The sequence below is a fragment of the Prinia subflava genome, chromosome 21, assembly GCF_021018805.1.
Source record: "Prinia subflava isolate CZ2003 ecotype Zambia chromosome 21, Cam_Psub_1.2, whole genome shotgun sequence".
NCBI classification, from domain to species: Eukaryota; Metazoa; Chordata; class Aves; order Passeriformes; family Cisticolidae; genus Prinia; species Prinia subflava.
Window position 1 is genome coordinate 7,238,612 of NC_086267.1, and position 14,581 is coordinate 7,253,192.

At 51.6% G+C, this 14,581-nt stretch overlaps 1 protein-coding gene across 1 annotated transcript; it reads left to right on the top strand.

The window, feature by feature from the left end:
* Nucleotides 1-173: 173 nt before the first annotated feature.
* On the top strand, nt 174-2,032 carry LOC134561021 (forkhead box protein E3-like). The gene is made up of 2 exons (XM_063417587.1): nt 174-402; nt 631-2,032. Exons 1-2 carry the CDS (start codon nt 174-176, stop codon nt 1,290-1,292), a joined length of 891 nt encoding a protein of 296 aa, XP_063273657.1. The 3' UTR covers nt 1,293-2,032.
* The last annotated feature ends 12,549 nt before the right edge of the window (nt 2,033-14,581 follow it).

The window sequence follows — 14,581 nt, forward strand, 5'->3', positions numbered from 1 at the left end:
TCCATCCTCCTCCCGGTCCGTGCAGGGCCTGGAGCGGCCGGGCACGGCCGGGGCGCCGTCCTGACCCGACGGCGACCCCGAACTGACCAGACCGGGCCGGGCCGGGGGTGGGACGGTGGCGGGGAGAGGCTTTAGAAGGGCCCGTGAGGCTGGGACGAGCGGAGAGCGGGGCCATGGCTGAGACAGAGCCCGGCGAGCGGCAGGCGGCGGGCACCGAGCGGGGCTGCGGGCCGGGCACCGAGCGAGGCACCGAGCGGAGCACCGGGCACATCACCGGCCCGGGCACCGAGCAAGGCACCGAGCACATCACCGGCCCGGGCACCGAGCGAGGCACCGAGCACATCACCGAGCACATCACCGAGCACATCACCGGGCCGGGCACCGAGCGGGGCTGCGGGCCGGGCACCGAGCGAGGCACCGAGCGGAGCACCGAGCACATCACCGAGCACATCACCGGCCCGGGCACCGAGCGAGGCACCGAGCACATCACCGGCCCGGGCACCGAACACATCACCGAGCACATCACCGAGCACATCACCGGCCCGGGCACCGAGCGAGGCACCGAGCACATCACCGGCCCGGGCACCGAACACATCACCGAGCACATCACCGGGCCGGGCACCGAGCGAGGCACCGAGCGAGGCACCGAGCGGAGCACCGGGCACATCACCGAGCGGAGCACCGGGCCGGGCAGGGCGGAGTGGCCGCAGAGGCCGCCCTACTCGTACGCGGCGCTGATCACCATGGCCATCCGGGCCAGCCCCGAGCAGCGGCTGCCCCTGAGCGGCATCTACGCCTACATCGCGGAGCGCTTCCCCTTCTACCGCGGCCCCCGCCGCCACTGGCAGAACAGCGTCCGCCACAACCTCAGCCTCAACCCCTGCTTCCGACGGCTGCCCCGCCGCCACGGCCGCGCCGGTGATTGGGAGCTGGATCCCGCTTTCCAGGACATGTTCCCGGAGGGGAATTACCTCCGCCGCCGCCGCCGCTGCCGCCTCCCGTCCGCATCGCCCGCGCCGCCCTCGGGGATCCCCCCGGGCCCCGCCGCGCTCCGGGCCCCGCCGCCCTCGGGGATGGCCTCGCTCCCCGCCGCTCCGTGGCCCCCGCCGCCCTCGGGCTGCCCGCAGGGGCCCTGGTCAGCGCTGGTGCTGCCCCCCCGGTACCCGGAGCTGCCCGCCCCGGGCCCGCCGGTGCCCCCGGGGCCGCCGCCCGCGTGGGCGCTGCGCCCCGCCGGGCTGGGCGCGGCGCGGACCGGCGAGCGGGGCTCGGGGCTGACCCCCGCCCTCGGATGAGGGCCCGGCCCCGGGCAGGGCTCAGGGAGCTCTCGGTATCCCGAGAGAGCCGCCGAGCACCGCCCCGAGGCGCGGCGCTTGTCCCGCTCCTGCCTGCCCGAGGGGAGCGGCCGCGCTCCTCCACCGCTCTGTCGGGTTGCGTTCGGGGGGGGGAATTGTGGTTTTGTTGTTGGAGCCTCCGGGCAGCCTGAGGGAGCTGCAGCACCGAGGGAGCGAATCGGTCCCGCGGCCCGTCCCTGCCTGAAGGCACACGGGGGGTGCTGCACAGCCCAGTCCTGGCCTCGTGCAGGGAACTTATTTCTTCAAGTGGCCTTCATTTATTTTGGAGCTTTTCTTTCAAGGTTTATGGAAAAACAATGCTGGTCTGTCTTTGGTGGAAAATACCTCAGATCAACAACCCCAAAGACACTTGGCTTAATACTGGAAATCTTGTGGGTTTGTACTTAAAGTGTGAACATATATAGGATTTTTCATTTATTTTACATTGTTGCTGGTTATGTATGTTTACATACGTTCATTGTTAACATGTTTCTTATAAACGATGCTGTAATTACTGTGTAAGGATCTCTTCCCTTTTGATTTCAGGGGGGAGCAGTTTTTATGCTTTTCTCTCAAAATAAGGGTTTGGAGACAAAATATGCTTCCAATAAGAGCCATGTTTTAGGTTTATGAGAGAGAAGAGTTCAAATACTGTTATGTGAGGAGCAGCACTTTTTGTATGTTATATTAATAAAGAGTATTTCCTAAGAGTTGTGTCTTCAGAAAGTTCCTAAATTATTTTGATGTTTTTGTTGAAAGAAAGTGCAACTGAAATTCAGTTTTATAGTTGTTATTTTGTAACTTTCATACTTCAGAAGTTTTTCTAATTGTCATCTTTAAATTCCACCAACATGATGGAAACGGTGAAGCCCCTGAAGCCCCTCACAGCCCTCACACCTGCAGCTTGTCTGTGCTGAGGGGGCCCGGACGCTTCGCCCCAGACTCGCCGCTGCCGCCGGGGGTTTGGGGGGTCAGGAGGGTCTCCTGCCCTGGGTCCCCACAGCCCGGGGTTCCCCACAAACTCTTGTGCCCCGTGTGCCTGACCAGGGATTGTTTCTGGAGCGGCTCCGCACCCACCTGGCCGGGAAGGACGGAGGTGAGTGGTGACCATTTTCTTCCACAAGGGCTGGGTGGGTTTGGGACCTGCTGCCCTCAGCCGCGGGGGCTGTCTCGGGTGTGGTCCCAACAAATGCAGGGACAAAGCTGCTTTTGTGTGCCCTGAAGTACTGATTACCCCTGATTTTGTTCCTCTTAAAAACAAGAGATGATGAGGTGTGTGTAAAGTGAATTTCGTGGCCCGGGGTGTTTTCTGAGGGGCTCTGTGCCCGCGGCCCCTTTGGCTTTGTGGGTTCAGAGTGAGGCATTTGTCGCCCCTCTGTGCTTTGTTCGTGTTGTGGTAGCGGCGATGGGCTGCGGGGCCCAGCCCAGAAGGGCGGAACACGAAAATAAAGAGCAAATAAAGCGCTTTTTTCAGCCATTTACAGCACGTGGCTCTAGGCGGGCGCGGTGCTGTGCCCTCCCGGCGTCCGCAGCTTTCCCTCCGTGGCTGCCGCTAGATGGGGCCTGGGTCCCGCAGCCCACCGGGGACCGGTGTCCGTGGGGCCGAAAGGGGCTCCTGGTGAAATACCGGCGCCCTTCCGGAAAATGAGGCCATAAATCCGCGTGGGAGCTACGCCAAAGAGAAATTCTGAAATCCTGCACACAAAAATGGGAATGTTCAAGCGCCGCCCGCACCGGTGGGGCTCCTCCTGCTCGCCCCCTCCTCACTGCTGGGGTGATGATTTTCCTGGAGGAGAGGAGGAGTTCACGGTATTCCTAATAAGAGCAGTACTCACGGCCATGGCTGAGTTATTTGTGGGTCAAACGTTTGGAGTGCAGACCGCGTGTTCTTCCTCCTCCAAAGCACCGGCCTTGGCTTTTTGTCTGAGCAGGTTTGGATAATGAGCCCCAGCCCCAGCTCAGCCTCTTACTTGGGTATCTGATGCAAACGCCACACGAGAGTTAATGACACCGATGTCTGCCTGCTTCTCCAGAGGCTCCCTCAGTTGTCAGCAGGGATGGCCTCGTACAAAGAATGATTCAGAGCATTTAGATAAAGGCCCGGCTCTGAATCACCACTTGTAGGAGCATCTTTCTCCATTAGTGATTTTAAAAGACAAAAAATCTGAGCCTGGGAAGACTCTTTGCTCTGCCCGCAAAGAGAGGTGCTGGGAACCTCCCTCAGGCTCATTCAGGCACCCCCGAGCTCCCCGCAGACCCTGCCTTGCTTCTGTGGGGGGCACAGAGAGCAGGGGATGGCTGCACTCACACCAGGGGAGGGCTCACGGTTTGCACGGTTTCCTTGGCAGCTCAGAAGGGCTGGGGCCTCTCCTGACTTCTGCAACCCTCTGAAAGCCGAGGGTCCTGCTTCTCTCTGGGGTGTGTGACTGCATTTAGAGAACCTGACCTCTGCTTATTTCTCTCCAAGTTACAGCCTTAGGTCAACATTCTTATAGGTTTTATAAATAAACTCCAGCCCAGCACATCCCCTTGTGAGCAGCACAGAGGCTTTGGGCAGGACGAAGGAAATGCAGCATTCCCCTTTCCCACCAGCAGATATCAGACTGTCTAACTCTTCTCCTTTGTGTGGCCTCATGTCTGTCCTTGCTCCGCCCTTGGTTTTAGCCATTAACAATGGTTTTATGTGTTAACAAGACAAGCAGGACAATTTATCTGTGCCTGGTGCTGGGTTAGTACAGATGTAAAGGATCTTTGATTGACCAAATGCAAGCACGGTGTGGGGAGGTGCCAGGCTGATCTCTCCGTGTGTTAGTGCCTCATAATAACTCATCCTGGGATGTGCCAGGTCCTTTGTGCCTTCACCCTGTGCACTGTCACCCCACGTGGCTCAGGCTGGGCATGCTCATCCCACCTGTACTCACTTTGATTTTGGGGTGCTGGTCTCCAGAAGCACTGGCCAAGCTGTGTGTGGTGTTTGGCTTTGTCCTGGCTTTCAGCAGCACCAGGATTCCCAAGACATTTCCCCTTTTGTCCAGACAAAGTTTGGTTGACATAGCACAGCCATGGTTATGTGCTGGGTGAAGCTGGGGGTGTTTTCACTGCCTTGGAAGCTGGGGTGCTGTCATGTTTTCTGTGGTTTGCTTGGCCTTTCTGTCCCCTACCAGTGCTTTTGCCCCAGCTGTTGTTTCTTCATCTCTGCCCTTTTAATCTCTCAGCCTTGTGTTGCAGCCTGAAGAGATAAGGGTGTGAGCAATGAAGAGTCCTGCAAAACAAAAAATTTGTGTCACAATTTGCCAGTGCAGGGTGAGCTGGGAGAGCCGTGAATGCAGAGAGCTGTAGGCATAGGATCTGCTGGCTTCCCTCAATAGAGATGTGACTCGGAATCCTTATTCCTTAAACAATTACACGGGCATAGGATGGTGCAAACACCTGTTTGGATTGCAGCACATCATAGATAAAGCTCAAACAGCCTGCAGAATGGTCATCAGCAGATCTCTGAAGGGGCAAATCTGGGCTTTTGAGGACAAGGGAGTTACAAACTTTTTCTTGAAGCCTAAAAGGAATGCACCTGTGGAGCAGAGCATGATTTGAGCTGCTCCTGGCACTCTGTGGCCACAGAGCCAGGGGAGCTGCATTTCCCTCAGCGCTGCTGGGTTTCCCCTCCCGCCGAGGCTCCCCACTCCGTACCCAGTTTCCCGTCAAGAGCAGGCTGAGCATTTCTCATCGAGAATGTGGCCTGTGGTGAGGGGGTGGGAGGGGAAGGAGGGGGTGGGGTGAGTGCTGGGGGAGCTGGGGCTACTGCACTTTCGTGCCTGAATCTGTATTCTCTCTCTTCTCTGCATGGCTTCCTGTTTTTTCACACCAGTGCTCTTAGAAACAACAAGCTCTGAGAGCAGGACGGGGCTGGCGGTGGGTTGCCTGGAAGAGACCCCTGGGAACACCTGCAAGAGGTGTGGGTGCAGGCTCTGGAAAAGGCAGGGTGTGTCTGTGGCTCCCCAGGGGTGATCCTGTCCCCCAGAGGTGGCTCCCCAAGGAGGGGGTTTCCTCCCAAATTTGCCCTAAACCAGGACAGGGTGCTGTGGTGTCTGTGTGTCCCCATAAATGCCCTGCCTGGTGCTGTGCAGCAGCAGAACTACCCATTCATTTTCCTCTTTGAGCTGCTCTCCTCAGCTGCTCTTGAATGGACAAGTCTAGATTTTGTCCTGTTCTTAGGAGTCTTGTGATAATCAGTCAGAGGTACTCAGTGTCAGAATAATGCTGAATGTTGAATCACCAGTGCTGATTCCTGCAGAATCTGGGATTTTATGCTTGCAGAGCCACCATGCAGTCTAGGGTTGCTCAAGTGTGTGAAATGAGGAAGGATCTGGTTTGAAGTGCACCAGTGAGGAGCTGCCCTCCCTTTCCATGACCCTGGACAGCTTGCACAGCTGGACAAGAGTGAACTCTCAGAGAAGAGAGAGAGACAGGGTCAATTATTATCTAAAAATTCACAAAGAACTGAAAATTCTCAAGAGCTGGGACTTCTGTCTTTAGGGGCCTGACAGCATTCTTAAAAACCAAGAAGTTGCATTAGGAACTGTGCTGTCAGTGTGATTTCTGTATTTGCTGCCATGTTTTCTCCCTGCTGCTTTGAGAGGGGGAATGGCCTGTCTGACCATAAGCAAATGGCAAAATGTGAAGGAAGCTGTTTAAAATCTGTAATTCATCTTCACAGGTGAATAACTGGAAGGGCTGAGGGAGCTGCTCTACCACATAGGCCTGTGTCACTTCAGTGTCTGATCTGTGCTCTTGTTCAATGCTACACTTTAGAGAGGCAGCAGGAGCCCTGTGCTCTAGTCAGTGTGATTATTGAAGAATGGGAGATTATTTTTAATCTGAAATCACTGTGCTGCTGCCTCATCTGCCAGTGAGTCAAAGTCAAATTCTCCAGAAGCAGCAATTCTTGAGGAATGGAGCTCCCTGGCCCCGGCTGCTTTGGCTCAGGGCATGAGACAATCGGGTGTTTCTGAGATGCTGTTTCTGTGGGTGACATCAGAGCTTTGGTTTGCTGGCACGTTGCTAAGTGACTTCCAGAGCTGCTCCTCTGGACAATGATGGCTGAGCCCGGGGAAAGGTAAATAGAGGATTGGGTTGCACAGCTTGTCCTGGCTGGGGCTGCCCTGGCAGGGGGTGGTGGGCAGCCCACAGGGCACAGCTGCTGCAGGAGCTCCCTGCTTGCCAAACACTGCTGCAGGAAGGAGGTGAAAAATGGGGAAGATTGCATCAATTATGGAGCCTTGTAAAAATAATTAGCCAGACAACAGCAGGCAAATGGGCTGGGAGGAGAAGGAAAAACAGCTGCCAAAGCAGAGAGAGACAGGCCCTCACTGGGGGTGGGAAAGGACAGGGAATTGGGTAAGATGCCCCTTTAATCAGTGGCTGGGAGAGATGAAAAATAACGAATGAGCTTTGCATGTACATTAGAGCAGGACCAGGAGGGAGGGGGCACCCCCTCGCTGAAGCTGCTTCCACCAGAGGCTCCTGCAGACTGAGTGCCATTTCTGTGGCTTTCCAGCAGTCACCAGAGGTACCAGGTATGACACACAGAGCTGAGCACAGCTTGTGCAAGTGTCTGTCGAGAAGGGCTGCCTGACTTTTCCATGTGGTCATTGGTGCCAGGACTGTAAGGGAACTGGACAGAACGTTGGTTAGTCTGGGTTTCTAAATGATGGGAATAACTTTCCATTAGGATTCCTTTTTCTCATTCATTCTACAGTTCCTTCCTGAGCCACCAGCAGGCTCATGAATGATTTTTCCAGTGTAATGCTGTGGTCTCTGATCTGTGGGCAGAGCTGTCTGCTGTGATACAAGGATGCAGTTAATAAGATTTGACAGTGAGTCTCTACTGTGTGCTAAATGTCACTTGGTTGCTGGTGATTTCATGGTGGCACTCATTCATGTCTCCCAGATTAATTCCAAGGGTTGTTCTGTTTCCCATTATGAGCCTTCCCAGCATCTCTGTTTAGAATTTAGCAGGAATCCCCTCCTTGCTCTGTAAGCTCTTGCAGAGAGATTTTTCTGCATTACCTAAGCAAATCTTTTTGGGTTCTGTAAACCTGTGATGCACACAGGCAGCACAGAAGCTACAACTGTCTTGTATGTCAGAGGAAACAGCCTGTCACTTGGCTGTTCTCAGTCCTCCCACCAGAAATTTTTCTTCAGTTGAGGCAACCAGCCAAAAGGGGAGGGAGAAGGCGGTGCTGGGAGAAGCCCCTCTGCAGAGAGCCCTGGCACTCGCTGGAGCTGCTGCTGTGCTCCTCTCCTGGGGACAGCCAGCTGCACCTGTGCAGTACAGGGTGATTCACTCACCCGTGATAAGATCTAACAGATAATCTTAACTGAGGTAAATAAACAAGTATCAGCCTAAACTTAATACTAGAGCTCTGGTGCCTCTCTGTAGTGGAAGGTTTCAGGGAAATTTTGGGGGAATTTGCACTCATGCAATCAGAGATGCTGACTTCCCATTCAGAGCAGAGAAAAACATTGTATTCAGAACCAGTTATGCTGCTGGCCGGGTTTTTTTATATTCCCTTCCTCTATTTTTTGTGACATAAGAGAAGCAGCGTGACTGCTTTTAATTTTCTGCTGTAAGACTGATCCCAAGGCAACGAGTGGGCAGCACTGCTGGACAATTCCCATTGTCTCCTGGGGCTGCCAGTGGAAAGTGTTTACTTTTCCCTGGACCAGTTAGCTGGGCTCCCTCAGCCTTTGATAATCCCCAGGAGGGCAGGACATGTGTTCACCAAGGCAGCTCGTACCTACAAGGTCTCCAAAGTACAGCCAAGGTAACAGGCACAACCATCTGGTGATGAGCTGCAAACACCGAGCATCAGGAAGGGGATAAAAAATTAATCAAGGTTTGGTTGTGCCCAGGCTGGTCACTGCTGTCCAAAGTGGCTGAAGGGCACTGAAGGGATTGTGCTCTGTCAGCTCTCTCCTGTGCAGGTTTTTTGGGTGTTGTCATCTTTGCTTTTTTGCAACTTAACAGGATTTCATGAGCTATTTTTTGTCATTTGTAAGCTGAGTAGATGTTTGGCTACCTTTCCTCCTGTGGTCAGCTGGAACCCACAAAAGAGATTCAGAAAGAGGAGTAGGGGAAAATGCTCTGATGCTGTGGACTGAGCAATTCCCAGTGCCTGTGGTAAATCTGTTACCACCAAACATTCTGCCATGCCCATTGTCAGAGGGAAGACAAAGATTCAGTACAGATGAGAGCCATGGGGGACCAGAGCTCAGCCACGCTGCTAAATGAGATCAGATGCCTGTATTTGTATTTTGCCAAGAGGAGGGATGCACATTTCAAATCCCTGAGGGGTTTTGCTGGTTCTGATTCAGCAGTGAAAAGAGAGGTGTGGGTTTGGAGGGGTTTGCTGGTTGGGTTTTTCCAATGTGGAGATCTGCAGGATCAGTTCCAACCTCCAGGTTTGCCCTGTGGATCCTTACAGGACTATGAGGTGTGTGAGGAGCAGCCAGGGGTGCTGATGGCTGTGCTCCCCATGACACAGCGTGAGCAGCAGCAATCGATGCAGCCCTGGAGGAAGAGAAGGATGGTAAATAAATAATGTGCAGGGAGGAACAGTCAGGGCATGACCTGTTAGTGGGAATGGGCAGTGAAAGCTCTTATGGCCCACAGGGAGCCCTGAGCTCTGAGAGGGCGTTTGTCTGGCTCCGGGGTGGGAGCCAGGACAAGTGTGACAGACTGGGAAATGGCACAGGGAGAGGAATCTTTCTGGTAAAGGAGAAGTCCGAGGAGGAGGAAGAATGTATTTTTAGTGTCAAAGGGCTTCTGAAATGTTTTTGCTTCTGCCACCGAAGGAATCATGTGTGTAGTCAGTAGCTGTATTTTTGTTGGGGGCTTCTGAGGGTGGAGAGGAATATTTCAAGGCAAACTGTTTGCAAGCTCTTCTCTAGAGGGCTGAGTGAGTACCTGAGCTCCCCAGAGCACCCCAAAGCGCGGGTGGTGTGTGGTCATTCCATTCCCAAAGTCACAAAGTGTGGCTTGGCAGCATCACTGTCTGTCCAGAACAGCACATACCTGTGGAGCTGGTGGTTGTGGAAAGAGGATGCAAAGATTTAATTACATTTTTCCATGAAATTTCCAAGACTAATTCAGACAGCCAAAGTTGTGCTCAATCCTCTCCTTTTTGACAGTGCTGTGCACCTGCTCTGTCAGCACCCAAGCATCATCCCCCTGTGCCTGTGAGCTCTGTGGCTGTCACTGCCCTCCCCTCACCCCTGTCATTTTGTCATTTTAGCCAGCAGACTCTGCTCTGTGTCTACCCACGGCCTTTAAAGCAGAACAAATTGAAAATCTGGCTCCTGACTGCAGCTAGTTTGCACCAGCCACTCAAAACACCAAACAGAAAGTGGGTAGGAGGACGGAAGTGAGAGGTTGAGTTTTTTCCTGTTGCAGGTTGCAAGGAAATAAAATAGGAAATTCAATGCAAAGTTATCACCCTGCTGAGCCCCCAGCACCACAGGCTGCAGGTGCTTTATGGCTGTTTTTGTCTGATGATTTATTCCCCTTTGTGTCAGGGTAAAAGCTGGACCTCAGGTCCATGTGGTGCTGCAGAGCAGCTCCCAGCAGAGACCCTTCAGAAAAGAGACATCCCGGCAGTGTGGGAACACTGACATTTTCCCTGTGGGAATACAAGGGGAGTTGCTGTGAGCTGGACATACTAATACAGGCATGGTGAAAATGGAGTTGTATCAGACTCAACCCAAGATGTTCTCGATTTTCCAGCCCAGTGAGTTTTGTTGTATGGCCAAAGGTGCCCAGGCTCTGTGATTTGTGTTAGCTTCCTGCCATTCTGTGAAAATGCAAAAATCCCTTGGGTGCTCAGGTGAGAGGGGAGAGACCCATCCTCGCTCAGACCTGGCTGCTGCCGTGTTTTAAATGATTATACTCTCATAATAAACAAAGGAGCTTTTTGCTTTATTTTTTGAGCCACACTCTCCCCTGTAGCACATAATCCAAGGGTTTAACACAGTCAGTACTTGTCCTGCACAGTTTCCCAGTCCTGGTTCTGCTTAGGCTGGCTGGACTGTTCCCTTCTGTGAAATACATCTTCTCTTCTTTGTAAATATTTTTAAAGACTTAATGAAAACAAACATTATCTATTTCTAGACCAAAATTTGAGGACAAAAATTTTGCGCTTTCCCGCTACTGAAAAGAATTTGTTTTTCCTTCATCACTGTTCCCAGGGTAAAATTCTTACCTCCAGCTATGTAAATGAGTCTTCATCAATATGTCTCAGGTGGAAATTCCCCTGTATGCAAATGGAAGTTTTCCTCTGGTAACAGAAAAAATAATTTTCTTTCAGCCAGAGCCATCTCCCATTTATTAAAAAAGGGAGAAAAATTCCATTGACATTCCTTTTCTCCTTGTTGTCACTGATGACTCATGCAATGGCCTTTGCTGCTTATTTCTGACTCTTAAGTGATTTTTCAGGTGGCTGCTAAAAAATTCTTAAAGCATTTGTCACTGGCATCTGCCTTACTTGGTAACATGATACATACATTCTGATTTTTATGCAGAGAGTGTATTTGTTTGGGTTCTGAATGTTGCTTAGTTTGGAATACACATTTTAGATGTCAAATAAAGCTAAACAAACAAAAACCACTGAAATACAACAAACTCTTGAGCTTGTACAAAATATTTAGTACAGGCAGGCACCTGCATCTGTCCTCAGAGTGCAACCAGCCACCCACACTTGAGCCTGCAAGATCCGGTCTGACTGGAAACTATAATTAATAAAGACCCCCCAGATTCCCAAACGGGATGAGGGCTTTCTTTTTAGCACTCTGACTTTACCACTGAGGTCTGGTTTTGTGAATTGAGTGTGGGAAGACTGGGTGCTGCCTTCCTTCTGGTAGCAAAGAAAGGGATTCAGAATCCCCTAACAGTAATTTCAAGAATAAATAGCGTGGTTTGGTTAAATAGGCAGTTACAATTCATAATGGAAATTTGCGGGTTTTAAGATCACTCACTTGTATTGTAAAAAAAGCAAACAACAAGAGAAAAGAAAGTTGTTTGTCCCCTCTGAAGAACCGATAGTCAGAAAAGGGATGGAGCTTCTGGCCATCTGTGTTTGATATTTTTTAGTTTTGTATCAAAACCCCGTCTTCAACAGAAGTGAGCTTTGGAGTGTCATTCCCTGAGGGGGAAATGCTGTGTTTGCACTGCAGTCGTGCTCTAAGTGACAGAAATGTGGTGTGCTGTGACATTGATGCTCTGAGCTTGTGCAGCAGCACCAGCTGAACACCTCAGAGGAGCTGTGCAAACAGCAAAGCTTCCAGAAATGCCCTGTGGGACAGGAAGGGACATTCCCAGCGTCCTGCATGCAGGGAAACACGACACAGTAAAAGCTGTGACATTGGCACTGGTGTGAGGAGCAGAACACGAGCCCTTTGCCTGTCCTTGAAGGCAGCCTCTGTAATTTTGCTGGGCTCTTTAATTAATTAATTAATTAACTTAGTTTATTTTTCCCCCCAACAGTTTTGTTTTACATTTTTGCACCCAGTAGCCCAGAGTGTCCCTGGCAGAGCTGTGGCCTCCCATTCCTTGCAGGGTCAGGAGCATCTCCTCTCCTCCTGTCCCACCTTGGGTGGACGCCTTCCCCCTGTCCTCGGGGTGATGTGCTGCCTGCAACACCCACAGTCACTCAACTTGCCTTTTTCCTCAGCACTAAGCTTTGGAACTCAGAAACTGTGATGAAGAAACAACAAGGAGGAACCAAACAAACCCTTCTGCTTCATTTTGCTAACTCTGAGGCAGAGCTGCCTCCAGGAATTATTCTCCTGTTGCAGTCCTGTGGTGCTGCTGATGGTCAGGATGGGAATCTCAGCTGCCACTGCAGCTGACTCAGGTCATGTCTTGTTACATTTTTTCTCTGCAACCATTTATGGGGGAACCAGAGGAACGCATTGTTCTCAAGTCTGCAGTATCCTTCATTTAAATACATAGTCACACAAATAAAACAGTATTTTTATCTGGGCAAGGACACCAAATTAGGCCACTTTGGCCTTCAGCGAGAGCTGAGTATCTTTGTCGTCATTCTCTCCTCTCCCTGTCATTTTGGGGTCACAAGATTGATACCATTTCAGAAGCTTTTCAAAGAAATACTACTCAGGTCCCTGTATCCCAGCCCCTAATAATTTACCATCAGATCCTTACAGCTTGTGGAAAGGTTTTGCTTAATATTATTTTTGTTTGAATGCACGGTCATCAAAGAGGAAAACATGCTGAAGCCTTGTTGTGGTTTTAGTCTCTGAAATCTCTCTTGTGGTAACATCAACAAGTAAACTGTGGCCTTGTTCCTGAAAGAAAAACAACTCATATTGTAACCGTGGTGTCCTCAGCTGTCCCAAGGACTGAGCTGTGGAGGACCTGTCACGTTTGTCTTCAGGGCAATGTCCTCCTGAGGTTTCTGGAGTGCAGAGGGGGAAGAGAGGGAGCAGCACTCGTTTGGGGTGGGTGAAGGGTGTCTGTCTGTTAGGGGTGTATGGAGTGGTCAGCCCAGGGAGCAGAGCTGGGGGCTCAGGGAGGCCCCGACCCTGCTCCTGTGCTCTGTGAGGTGCAGGTAACAATGCTTAGTGCAGTTTATCCTAATTCTCCTAATGTCCTTTGACATGCACGTTGCTTATTCGTAAGAGGACCTGGGTGGCCCAAATATATATCTGTATGTGTGTGTATGCTTTTAAATAAATCTCCAAAGCCTATAGCAGTATAATACTATTCTATAGCACAGAGAGCTTTTGTGTGACATGCAAAAAGAAAAAAAGAAACAGTGACTTTCAGATGTTGAAGCAGTTTGGTTTGGCCAGGGGATTTTCTGGGAAAGGCTGGAGGCCCATGGCTGTGCTCCCACTGCTCACCACTGACAGCCAGTGTGCATCAGTGCTGCACACTCTGGGCTGGCTGGGATCCTATTTCAGACCTTGCTGCAAAAAAAACCCGAAAACAAAAGGGCAAACAAAGCCCCCTCTCCTGAGCTTTAAACACGAGCGAGTTCCCAGCCGTGCCTGCAGCCCGGCGTGGTTTCCCCGCTGAGCACTGTCAGCCTTGAGCAGTGCTAACCACACTCAGCAGAGCCTCAGCCCCCCTCAGACTGCTCAGGCTTCCTGTCTGCCTCCAGCACAGTGAAAGGCAGCAGCCTGGGCTTGTTTGTTTGTTTGTTTGTTTGTTTGTTTGCCCCATGCAGGTGAAGAGCAGGGCAGACTCTTCTGTCCCGGTCTGGAGTGAGGAACAACCTTCACAAGTGTCACTGTTCACTGCCCCTGCCAGCATCTCTGTGGCTTGGGACCCCGGGGGGCAGGCAGGTGTTTGTGCCTCTGGGGGGAAGGATTCTTGCTGGGTGATCCTGTAAATACCAAGGTGTTGTTTGTGGTTGTGTGTCTGGTTGTCATCCTCCCACCTGCTGTGTCTCCCGTAAGTGCTGACCATGTCTCATCTGCAAACATTGCCTGAATTTCCTGGCAGTGGCACGGTGGGGAATGTTGGGCTGGGGTCTGCATCGTTCCCCAGGCAGGACAAGGCACCCCTGACTCAGCAGTGGTGTGGAATTGTGTGATTCTGCAGATCCACCGGGTGAAGTGACACAGAGCACAGGCAGCGGGAGAGCCTGAGAGCTGAGAGCACAAAATCACCTCTCAGAATTCTGTGAACAATCTGGGTAAAAGTAAACCAGACTGGCATGGAGTGGGGATGGTCCTTGTGAACCTGCATGCCTTGCATGTCCCCAAATGTGTCAGGTGCATTTGGAATAATGCCAGGTGCCCTTCTCGGCAGTGTTCTCTTCAAATGCTTTTGCCCTATTGGGTTCTCAGGAGCACAGCAGAAGAACAACTGAGTAACCCTCCCTTCTGTTCTTCCTGGAGGTCTCAGATCTCAAACTTGGCAGACTGCAGCTGCCAAGAGTTCCTTTTTCCCTTCCCTACAGTTTCTGATGTCCGATTTCTCGGACAAATGCCCTGCTGGTGTTCAGTACAGCTGTACATGTGAAACTTCGATATGATGAATAGAAAAGCTGTTGAAAAGGAAAGAAAAAAAAAAAGAACAGAAACCAGAATTCCTGTAAACAGTCTGTTAAAAATATCTTCAACACATGTCAGACCCGATGATTTAAAATAGACAATTTCTGAGCATTAAAAGGTCACATGGAGACACGATAGTGGATTCAAATGGAGTTGAACAATGAATGTTTCAACAG

Excerpts from the sequence above, each read along its gene's own strand:
- LOC134561021 (XM_063417587.1), top strand. The coding sequence starts at position 174 with ATGGCTGAGACAGAGCCCGGCGAGCGGCAGGCGGCGGGCACCGAGCGG. Across the intron at positions 403-630 it reads CGAGCGGGGCTGCGGGCCGG|GCACCGAGCGAGGCACCGAG; the intron begins GCACCGAGCGAG and ends GCACCGAGCGAG.